This window comes from Perognathus longimembris, chromosome 2 (assembly GCF_023159225.1).
Source record: "Perognathus longimembris pacificus isolate PPM17 chromosome 2, ASM2315922v1, whole genome shotgun sequence".
Taxonomy (NCBI): domain Eukaryota; kingdom Metazoa; phylum Chordata; class Mammalia; order Rodentia; family Heteromyidae; genus Perognathus; species Perognathus longimembris.
The window spans coordinates 38,844,791-38,857,421 of NC_063162.1; the positions used below are offsets into that span (position 1 = coordinate 38,844,791).

General features: G+C 38.1%; 1 protein-coding gene across 9 annotated transcripts in view; it reads right to left on the bottom strand.

Annotated features, from left to right (window-relative positions):
* Positions 1-12,631, bottom strand: part of Rhobtb1 (Rho related BTB domain containing 1) — a 122,025-nt gene that overhangs the window by 14,876 nt on the left and 94,518 nt on the right. For all 9 annotated transcript variants that reach the window (XM_048338845.1, XM_048338846.1, XM_048338844.1 and 6 more), the window contains 2 exons: positions 4,487-4,672; positions 1,340-2,304 (listed from right to left, as the gene is read on the bottom strand). In XM_048338845.1, coding sequence (XP_048194802.1) covers positions 1,340-2,304; positions 4,487-4,672 — 1,151 coding nt within the window. The remainder of the gene's footprint in view (positions 1-1,339; positions 2,305-4,486; positions 4,673-12,631) is intronic.

A 12,631-nucleotide genomic window follows, 5' to 3' on the forward strand; every position in this document is an offset into this window, starting at 1 on the left:
TTGTGTGTATGTGCCAGTCTAGGGACTTGAGTTCAGGCTTTGGGGGCTGTCCCTGGGCTTCTTTTACTCTAGCTTCTAGCACTCTAACATTTGGGCCATAGCTCTAGTGCTGGCTATTTTTGAATAGTTTATTGGTAAGAATCTCACAGACTTTTCTGTCTGGGCTGGATTCAAATCACAATCCCTAGATCTTAGCCTCCTAAATCGCAAGGATTATAGGTATGAGCCACTGGTACCTGGTGCTGATTTCACATGAAAAAAAATAAAATCCCACTGAGGTTCTAATCCCACATTGGTTTTGTCTCAGCCCAAGGAGAGGATGATATATCCAACTAAGTTAGTGAAAGTACACTGCGTAATTTCCTACAGGTTTGTACTATGTTCATTTGATTAACTTTCAAGACTGCTTCAATACCTCAATAGGAAATATTTGGAGTAAATATTACTTATAAGCTTTAAAATTAACATTAAATAAAGCAAAAATTAAAATTAATAAAGCAACCACTTACTAAATATACTATTCTAGGGGATGAACGATAAAGCCCAAAATAGAAATGCCCACATAAAAAGAAGTCATGAAGTTAATTTTTTACAATGACATTCATAATCATTCACACCCAGAGGACAAATTAAGAATAAAAATACTGCAAATGTATAAGATTGTACATTCTTACAAGCCAGAATCAGTTCCCCAGACTTATAGTAGTCTACTTATAGTAGTGTGCTTAAGCAGTTGCAGAAGAGTGGTATATGGCATTGTTATCAAAGACAAAGGGAAGAAAACTCCATGGAGGAGCTGGGTCAAGGAGTGGAGAACAGAGAAGAGGGGTGGAAACAGACAAGGTACCCTTCATGGGAATGGAAGGGTCACCAACTTGCCTCCAGGACTTCAATAGCCTGAGGACCTGAGGTCACTGCTAAAGAGCCAAAGGAGAAGAGAGCTGGTCATGAATGGACCCTGGGAGGGAGTTTCAAGGACCAAATAGACTGAGGATAGGCTCAGAGTCATCTGATCTGTCCTGAGGAACAGCTATGACAATTTAGGGAACAGATTTGTGCAGCCACGAAAGACTGGGTTCAATGTTCACTCTACCACTTATTACCTGTGTTACCATGTACATATTAATCTCTTTGTATCTCTGCTTCTCCTTTTGCAAGCTGGGGAGAATAGCCTGAAGTAGAATGAAAATGTGATAAGATGGCATCTATAGCTTACAAATATACATGGGGGGAAAATGGCACTTGTGTCACCAGCAATATCCTGTCCTCCACTCATTTTGGTAATGCTTGATAAAATGCCATTGAAGCGCTCCATGATTCCACCACAGGCCCTGCTCACCTGAGAAGGTCCCCTTGCTGAGACACTCTTTTATCCGGTTGGCTTTCCTGACGTGAAAGGCTTTGGTAATTTCCTGGTTCATAAAGGCTTCCTTGTTCATGATATTTTCCACCATCATCCTCAAATCAAACATCTCTAGGACCTCTGCGATCTGAGCTAGCCCCACCAAATCCTTTTCTTTTTCATCCAGTTGCCCTGTATATAGAAACTGGAGCAAGGTCCGGAAAGGGCCTGACTGTACTGATGAGTCCATCTGGACGATTGTCATGGTTCCTACACGTTTGGAGATAGGATTGACTTGCATTTCCTTGTGTATGCTGATGAACCCTTTACTCCAGTCTGACAAATTCTGCATCTCAGCAACAGTGGCCTCTGCATCCAGTCTCAGGCTTTCTGACAAATCCTTGCTTGAGAACATCTCATCATTAGCCTGTGGCGTCCTTGGGGGGCCTTCCTGCCCTTCCTCATCTGGATCAGGATTCATCATGCAATCCTTATTCTGCATCTCTTGCTCACAAACTCCCTCACCCCAATTTGGGGATTCTCCACATTCCATTAGGAAAAGGTCGTAAAACTTGGAAGAAGAGGTAGCAAGGTATATTCGATGCGCAAAGATGTGCTCCTGGTCCTGAAGAATGAACAGGACATCGGCACACAGAGGATTGTCCAGTAAACAGGCAGCTTCATTTGTCCCTGTGGAAGGACAGTCTGGAATTCTGATGACCGGTGGAGGGGCTTTTGGAGGTAGGAAAGGTGCCTGAAGTAGGGGTTTCTGGACTTTCTTTAAGTGGGATTTCCAGAACTGCAGGTGCCGGCGTGAAATTAGTGCTGCACGGATTGCATTGTCAAACACGTCCTTGATTCCAAACTGGTCAAATACACTTGTCTCATAATATGGGATACCAAGTTCCTTGGCCACCTCACGGCCTTTTTCTGGGGGCAAAATATCCCCTCTCTTTATTGGCCTGAAACAGAAGATTAAAAAAAAAACCTACATTATTTTAGGAAAGAAAAAAGCTGGCTGGTGCCTCACCAAGCACCTAACTGAATTATGCATTTTGAAGTCTTATTCAGACTTTTAATAAGGCGGTTGAAAACTCTATTGTGTTAATTGGAGCCAATTTAAGGAAAAAAAACTATTGTGAATTATGTTTTCTAAGTGTAAAATTTATAACCACAGGGGGAAAAAGCAATATTAGCCATAGGAAGTAAAGTATAATCCTTTTATTAGCTATTTGTTCTTCAATAATTTACTTAACATCTTTGAGCCTTGATTTTCCTATTTGTAAAATAGGCATAATAATAGTAAGTAAGTATGCCTTAAAGAACTACTGAAAGATTTAAATGAGAAAACATACCTTGCCTTGCTACTTGGTCCACTGTGCTCTAATAATGTTATTATCATTATCACTACAATCACCATCATCTCCATCATCATCATCTTTAAACTATGCCTTATAACTTTAAAATCCCACCATTTACATAATGTATTCAAGCCTCATGATAACCCTATGAGTTATTTTCATTTTATACTCTGCAGAAACTTGTGTGGGAAGTTAGAAGTATTTGCTTAGAGTCATATTACAAATTGCTGTAGATCTTTACTAAGCATTTGGAGTGTAGACTTTCCTACACTTGATAAATTATCCATATCTAATAGATTGTTAGATTTTCTCTAGGGAATTCATGAATCGGCTTTCATATTTTCCCCCTTATTCTCTTCTACTTCCTTTGTTAGGTCTTCATTATCTTTTGGTTAGAATCTTGAGATTTGGACAAGAATACTCATTGCTGCAAAAAAATGTCCTTAAATAACAAAAGTATGAATTGGCAATTCTGAGTTAATTTCCTTTGATTTCACAAAGCCTGTGGCCTTTCATCTGGTATACAGTGCACTTATAATCTCATCAAATCCAGTAAAGCCAATACAATCAGTATTGGGGTTATAAAATAGTCAGGTAAAGAAAGAGATCGATTTCAGAACATGGAAAATATGTGATTAATTATTACAACTCCTCAAAAAATACATGTGTGATTCCGAAACATCATCTTAGGAACTGGTATTCTTAAATAAAAGTTACAAACTGAAATAATTCTCAAAGGCTTCGCTTGAATAACCTTGCTTCATAAAATTGTCTCACAATTGCTCTGTAGCAGAGCTTCTCATGCCCACTCTCTTCATAGGTCTGCAATCTTCCTTCAATCATCTACACACTCATGCGGTTTTTAATATGGATTTAAGAATAGAAGGATTGGGAAGACTGAACCAAAAATGCTTTCAGAAATTTCATCCAAAACATACTGTGAAAGTTAGTAAGCTCTTTTCCTCTAAGAGCATAGAAAGTGGTACCCCTAGAAAATTTTGTGACAGGTAGGCCTACATCAGAGCAATATATTAATATAAAAACTCTTTGCAAAGTTATGTTCTCCAGAAAAACATATGTATACACTTGGAAAAGAAAAATCTGTTTTGTACAAAGGGAATTTGAGATACAATAGGTTTCAAAAACACTTATTTCTCCCACAAAATTAATATAACAGCAGAACAAATCAGTCTTCAAGTATTTTTTTTAAGCAGCATAACACTTTATAAATATAACGACTGGAGACATTTGAGAAGTTTTGTTGGCTTTTCTTTTTTTCACAACTGTAGGTCCAAAATGATTTTTTTGGATTAGACACTATCATCTTGCCAATGACATGCCTTCAGAGGTTGGGCTCATGAGTATGAGGAAGGTTAAAACCACAAGTTCCTTGACATTTCTTAGGGCCACACCAATGTCTGATCACCATGAGCATTAATTCACTTTATTATAATTGTGATGTAAAAATGACATTATTACAGACAGCTAATATTTTATATACTATTTTATACACTTGAGAACACATTTATCATATGATTTCCTAAATAGAGGGCTCACTTAAGCACTGACCAACCATATTACAAAGGTGGATTCTGATGTAAAGAGATGAAGATGAGGGTGAGAGGGGCAAGGGTAATCTTTTCTTCATGTTCAACCACTTGATTGAAAGCATGTGGCTGGTTGATGCGGGTCCCAGGGCCACTGGAACACATGGTGTGGGGCTCTAGATACTTGCTTCCTCTGATTCTCAATTTGAGCAGCAAAGTATGAGTCCTTGCCTTACCTTGCTAATGGACGTCTGGCCCGATTAACAGCCTCCAGATCAGCATAGCGGAGGTCAAGCTGGCAGCCAACTAAGACAACAGGTGTTCGAGGACAGAAGTGCTTAATTTCTTGATACCACATGGTTTTCACATGATTTAGGGAATTAGGATTAGCGATGGAAAAACAGAGTACCACAACGTCAGACCTAAAAGGAAACAATAAAACAAGCTCATAATGCCTTTCTAACTTAAAAGATAATATTTTACTATTATGGTCCTTTCCCTCCTCCACTCATCTAATGCCATATCCCAGTTACAAAAAAAAGGACTAGATATTAAAACATATCTCTGATTCATGCAAACAGCCTGATAAGCCCCCCACATTCCAGCACCAATATAGCCTAATGGTCCATTTCCATATTATACGGCAAAACACATGTGCACTGAAGTTTTTCCAGTGAAGTTACTTCTAAAAGAGATGGTTACAACCACTTAAATCAGTCTTGGAGTCATGACATGCTGAACTATTTCTGCTCATAAGAAATAGTTTCAAGAGAAAAGAAAAACAATAAGAAAGTACCTTTTACTCATTTAAACACAAAGGTGATGATGATTCAACCCGATGAGATAAAGCAAACACTTTCCACATTACTGAAAATGTAATGAGTATTTGCTGCAGTCAGCCAGCAAATACACAGAAGGATTTCTGCCCTTCTTCCCATGTACTTACACACACAGAGCACAACCACTCATCTGTTTCCAAAAAGAAAAGTCCTGAGTTTGCAGGAATTTTGACTTTTATTAGGTATAAGGCAAGAAGGTAGTATTTAACATATGACCAGGTAAAAGAGTAATGGAGGTCTAAGATGAGAAAATATTGGAAGCAGATTTTTCTAATGTTATGTGTGATACATAGCAGGTATATTGAGTGGAGATAAATTGGGTCGTTTGACATTAGGATCTTCTAATATTTACATAATAACTTACCATTCCAGAGCCCAAAGAACTGTTCCACTAAACAGTTGTTTAAATATGGTGTTCGATGGACAGCTGTTAAGTAGTAACTATAATCTATGTTTTTAGGTTAATCTATACTGCACAATGACTTTCAAAGCAGTGAGGCAGATACAGTAAGAATAGTTATGTACAAGAATTCAAAAGGGTCCTCCAGCTAAGTTCAGAAATAAACTTTCATTTTATTAGATGTTAATTTATTGCCTTTATTGTTTATGTAATGAGAAGGATCAGTGGATGAATCAAAATACCTTCTTTTTAAATCATTTATGAGCTTTTCCCTCTACATATCAATGAAGACAAACAAATATATGCAGGCAACCATAAAATTTCTAAAAATAATCATTTGCAATGCAGAAAACTGCAGGGTGCTTACATTAAAAGTAATTCACATGTCGAGTCTTTAAATTTATACCCAAGAAAAATTATGTCAGACCTCAGCAAATAAAGGGGAAAATCTTGAGTTTAAAATATTTCCAAATTATAAACAAAAACTGAGACTCTAAAGCCAGTGAACATGTTAGTTTGAAACATGGTTAAAATCTTCTTGATAAAAAGATATTAGCAAAGCTTCTTGGGTGTTGGGATAATATGTGTAAAAATATGCATACGTCTATAAATGAAAGGGGCACATGTCTTGTCTTTGGGATTCTGATATAGTTAGTGGAATATTCTATGTTCAGTCTTCCTTTCAATCAGCATAAATAACAGTATCCAGTAAAGGCAAGAGGCTTTGAAATTTACATTTTTTACAGGCTCAGTTTTCTATTATTCATAATTCAATTTATATTTGGTATCAGATGAAATTCTGCTATAGCCTCTGCCCTGATCATAAACTAAAGTCATCATGGATTCTGGCATGGTAAAAATGGCCTGACAATAGGTGAGGCCCAATGTCATAGACAAAGAACTGGGGAAATGCATCTAGTACCTAAATATGTCATAACATGTGTATTTTTAAATTTGCTCTCATTGGTGCCTTCTTTCTATTTCCATGTTAAGGCACAGGATAGTAAAGAAAGTCTTTTTCAGAGCTTAATTTATGTGACAGACATGCAGCTAAATGTCAGTTGTGCTATCGAATTTTATGATACAGCAGGAAATCAGAGCTGGTTGGGTTGCCAAGGTTACTGTGATAACACCCATGCCACTGAACACAGGAGTTACTATCCAGATGACCTGTAAACAAGTGCAGACAAGACCCTGGGGGTTGGAAAAAAAGAAATCTGGTGAAGACAGCAGTACAATGCCACCACACAATGGAGATCTGCAGGGCCCGACATCTAACTATTTATCAATACCTTAATGAGTGAAATGCCATGACAAGCTGGGAAAATAATTCAATTTTCTGAAAATACTTTGCCTCCAAACAATCATAAAGAAAACTGGAAGATATACTATTTCTGAAAGGTAAATAACTTACTAGTCAGAATTCTATGTGTCTTGTGCAATGATGTATATTTTGCTTTCTTTTGTAGTCTCATTGAGTTCTTAAGAGAATATATTTCTCTTGTTTCACACAAAGGCAGTTAAAAAGTAAGATTGCATTTTAACTACCAATTAGTCTTTTGTTTAATTCAGGTGGATCTAAATACAAATACAAGCTAAGGAAACTAGATTTGCAGATTACACACAAATTCTGTGATAGGAATATAATATCTGATACCCAATTTCAACCTAGAGGCTGGGAATCAATGGACAGAGATGAAGCTATAGAAAGGTGCTGCTTTGACACAGTTCTTTTGTGCATTCTTCCCTAACTCACTGCTTATCAGTATCCTCTCTGATATAAACACCTACATAATTAAGTACCTGTTTGAGAATGACATTTATCCCCTCAAGATATTGAGCTATTTTTTTCTATCTAGTCACAGAAGGTACAAAACCTGCAGCTAAGAATATCTCCAGCTGAAGGCAGAATTCCAAGGAACTAGAGATATTAAATAACTTTTAATCAAAACATTCATTCCTGTGTGGAGACTGTTCAATGTCTGACATAAGCTCATGTTTTAAAATGCCATTCCTAGGAAAGATTAAAAAGGAAAAAGCAAGTGCTTACAATTCATATTTCCATGGCTCTGTTACTTTCTTGTATATGTATTTTAATGAGTGAGTTTAAAAATAATTGGGGAGGGTATGATAAGGACATTTTCACATATTAAGCCAAAGGAACAGTGTAGAAATGACCTCAGGGTCCTATTTCAGCTGTAAAAAGATTCTGATAGGATTGAAATGAAATCCTAGAGTTAGTGGAGCAGAAAGCACAAGGATGTGAGAATGCAGAGGCAGAGCACTGGGTGGAGATGACACTGGACCGCAGACTTGAATATTGAGAAAGGGGAGGAAGAGGTTTAGAATGTCTATTTTACTGATTTTTATTTAGAAAAATTTATGACTGGGCTGCATGGTTTTATTAGAGAAACACAAAGAACTAAGAGAGAGCATGGACCAGTCACAAGGACCAAATAAACATGGATTTTTTTTTCTTAAAAACATGATTTCTTGTTCCTAAGGGGAACTATCAGTGTAATAGTTTCATTCCAGTACTAACATCAAATAATGCCCGTGAAATAATATTTTGATTACTTAACAAAACGATCCAAAATAAATCAATGTGTTGGAACTATTGGGAATCTCCAGTTTCACAGGGGAATGGGAGGAGGATCAAAAAGAAACTAAGTCATCCGAAAATGCTGGCACTGATAAATCCAAGATTGCTTCTATCCGTTTTCCTTTGGTTATTAAACAAATCAAAAAGCATATTTTTTTTAGTTATCTTTCAAGGGGGAACACTGGCCAAAGACAGTATGTGAATGATTGGCAAAGATACTTGGATAACATAAGGGGTGCCTGCAAAGTTGGTACTAATCTTTATTGGAGGATTAAAGAAAAAAATACATCTGAGAAAAATATATCTTACCCCCACATATGTTGGCCTAAGGCAGACTTTGAATAGCAAATAGCACACATTCTCAAAGCCTGCCTTTACAAAGTCTACAGTAAAGTATAATAAAAGTTGGTGGCACAAGACTGACAAAAGAAATTAGAAGGCTAAACTGTTTCACTAGTGTGAAGCACTGAATTCATCTTTTCAAAAATAAATGATTGAGAAAAGGAAATCGTCATCACACTTTTATGGTTAGGAATGAATTTTCTAAGTTCTTTCCTAGTATGGAAATATTCTCTTCCCTTATCTGGGTCTATCTGTATTGTCTCAATTTTCTAGCTGTAGGCCTTGGGCTTTCTTAACTGATTAACTGAAAGGATATTTCTGAAATTATCCTGTACCTATGAGCATCAGATCAAGCCTGTATGGTAGACAATGCAAAGGGCAGCAGACTCCATCTGGAAGGACTCCATCCCCCCAAAGAGCAAGAGTGGGACAGATGCCATTATCAAATGAGCTCAATTCTGACTGGCCTATTGCTGGACTAACATTTGGTGGTTGGGAATGAGCTAAAAGGTACCTTTATTTGAGTTCTGCATGGGATCCTCTCTTTTTTAATGTATAGTTGTACTTTAAAGACTTTTTTTGATCCTTAGCAAGGCAAAATTTACTTCTGCCGAAGGATTTTTAAGACTTTTATATGGTGGTAGGACTTCATTATTATGTAACCATTTAGGAGTGACTCTCATATCCTTTAGACTGATAGAGAGGACAGATACATTTTAATGGGAGGTTTTTCTTTGTGGATGGACATTAAGTGTCCTCCTCTGGTAAAGATTCAAGAAGGAGTTCCTGATCACTTGCCCTCCCCCCTTCATTCTGGGGCTTCAAGTTCCTTCTCCTGGCTGATAACTGAGGTAGGTTCTTTACAGAAACATTTTCAAAGCCATTCATGTTGACAACACAACGTTTCATGCAGATAGTCTCTGACAGTGCGATGCAAACAGACACATCAAACAGCACGGGACAGCTGGGGCTATGGCACAGAAATGTATGGCATGTGGCTTGGGAAGGTTTTAGTAGGGGAGCAGCCCAGTGTGTATGAGATGCAGAGGGAGTGGTCAGTGATGGTGCACATGACTGCCTGAAGATGGATGGCTGTGTAAAGCTCACACTCATGGAGGATGAGAGAGGCCTGTTGGGGAGCACCTGGCAGGAGCTCTGGGGAAGAGCAGGGCAGAACCATGCAGTGCCCTGGGTTGTGAGCAGAGAAATCAAGTCAATACTTTACCAATAGCAGTGAGGCTTCTCAAGTACAGGTGTAATATGGGGGGAACTGTCAAAACACCCTGAAATATATCCAGATTTGGGAGTTGTTAGCATGTGCAACTATTTCGTCCAAGCTTCTAATTGCATTTTTAGTAGGAAGCAACATTTGGTTGAGTTCTGTGTTGGTCTTGGGGCTTGAACTCAAAACCTGGGTGCTGTCCCTGAGCTATGGTATGCTCAATGATAGTGCTCTGCCACATGAGCCACAGCTCCATTGACAGCTTTTTTTTTTTAATGGTAGTTTTCTGCCAGGGCTGGCTTCGAGCTGCAATCCTCAGATCTCAGCCTCCTGAGTAGCTAGGATTTTAGGTGTGAGCCACTTGTGCCCAGCAATACGAAGCAACATTTTAAACCAATCTTTCCCCACCCTCCAAAAATGGAGACAAAGCAATGCATGCCTTAAGCACAGGTAAGCTGCACCAACAGCCCACCAATGCCACCAAACTTGAAGGAAGACAATACTTGAACCTTAAAAGTGATTTCTTCTACCACCACATTTTGGCCCTACCAAAGAACATTGTGACTTATCATCCAATGCACCAGGCTATTATCATGTAATAATACCATTAGAATATTCCCATACCTTCCTTACACGATCACCAGGACAAGCAGAAAATGAAGTTGGGTGAAGTTCATTCCATTTCTTAAAGTACTTTGAACCATCTCATTAAACTTCTGACCAAGGAACACAGGATGAATTAAAATTAAATGTTAACATTAAATGTTAATGCTAAATGTAAGGAGACAAAATTAAGTGGTGCTAAATTCTCTTCCAAACCTACTTGTTCTTATTCCTCTAGCTTTTCCTTGCTATGGAGCCAAGGTTCTCTTCTGAAAGCAAGAATAACTGTGGATAGAGAAAACCTCAAAATCAGACAGAATGCCAAGGGGGAAGTCTCCAAAACAAGTCCTTTTCAATTTTTTTTTTCCAATCCAAGGGCTTGAACTCAGGGCCTGAGCACTGTCCCTGGCTTCTTTTTGCTCAAGGCTGGCATTCTACCGAGCCACAGCGCCACTTCTGGCTTTTTCCTTTTATGTGTTGCTGAGGAATTGAACTCAGGGCTTTATGCATGCCAGGCAAGCCACATTCCCAGCCCCTCCTCAATCTTATTAGACCAAACTGTCAACCAACAAGACCATTTGATCATGACGAGAACTACTTTGCCCAGGCTCCTTAACAATGCCCTTGACTCTGCAAAAGTATTAAACTTGTTCCATTTCATATTCAGCATCAATCAACCATCATCCAATCACTTCTCCCAGAAATAGTAAGTCATAAACCTCTGCCTATCAGATGAAGACAGAACTTTAATTGAAAACACAAACTATGGGTCCTCATCATGCCTATATTCTAATAGAAAATAAAGACAGCAGACAAGACACAGAAAACAGGTAATACACTAAGTGGTGATAAGTGCCAAATAGGAAGAAGAACCCAGGAAGTGGACAGACAAACTGGGAGGCAGAAGCTGCTTTTCAAGATAAGATCACTGGAGGGCCTCATTGAGGTGGTGTCATTTCCAGAATGACCTGAAGGAAGAAAGGGAGGGGACACACAGACATATGGAGAAAAGAAGGCAAAAAACAAAAGTGTGCAAAAAGAAACAGCTAGTACTAAGTCTCTGAGGCCAGAGTATGCTTGGGATATTTCCCTGATGGAAGGCAAAGGTCCAGTTGCTGGAGTAGAGTGGTGAGAAAACAGGAAAAGCAAAACTCATGTATAGGCAATGCTGGGCTGAGGTAGGTAGGGCCTCATGAATACATGGCTTTTGCTTTGAGTGAGCCAGCAATGTGTTGGAAGTTTTGATATAATTCATGTTTTGAGAAGACTAATCCATTGGTGTGATGAGAACGGATTAAACTGGTGAGTGGCCAAGGGTCAAGGGGGAAGAAGCAGAATGAAGCAGGGGATCAGTAAGAGGCAAGGATCCCCAATGGTTAGCCAGCTAAGGCTAGTGTCTTCTTCAGTTATTTGAATTTATCTAAAAGTCCATTTACCCCCTTATAACTGGATGTATTCATATAACACCAGAATATCAATGGACTAACAACTTCTTCCAGGAATTAGATTATCTCCAGAAGCTAAGGTAATATAAAGAGTCAGGCAAATTATTTTGAGGATTACGTCTAGTAAGTTATACAAGAATTAAGCCTTAAGGAAGCTCTGGATTTCATAGGCCATCTTGCTTTTAAAAACATACACACCCCTCAACCAAAAAAAGGTCACTAAGGAGAGCCAGGGTGACAAATTTAAAAGAACATTCATTATTTTTCTTTATCTTTCTGTGATTCATTCTTCTAACTACGGCTGGTGCAGAAAGCATTTCTTGGGGAAAAATAAAGTGTGAGAACTTGGGCAATCTAATAATGAGATAATATTAAAAATTACTGGGAGGACTATTCTGAAGATTTACTAAAAATAATCTGTGGGGTTTATGAACCACAAAGTACCAATTCTTGTCTATTATAATAAGTTCAGATCCACCAAGAATGTATCTTGTATGTTACAATGAATGTAAATGGAAGAATATTTTTATCAAGAGACCTTTCCCCTCTGGACTGATAGAACTAGTGAGTTAGTGAAAGAGAGGTAATAGATTTAATTATCCACTGAAGCCTTCAGAATTACTCCTCCATCTTTTTTTTTTTTAAACTACCTAACTGAAAAGTGAAAACTATGTGTTCTGGTATGTATTTCTTCATCAGAAAATTCCAGCATAGAAATGTCACAAGCTGATGATTTTTAATTTCATTTTATAAAGCCAATGGAGCTAAAATTTAACCCAACTTTTCAAACTTGCAGTTAAGAAGAAATGGAAAAATGAACACAGAACATTAATGTCATGAATCATGTGCACATTCCTCATTCTCTTCCCCATGCTAGTGGACTCTGTTCATGCTCTTGCAGCCTATCTGAGCTTCATCAATGCTTTTC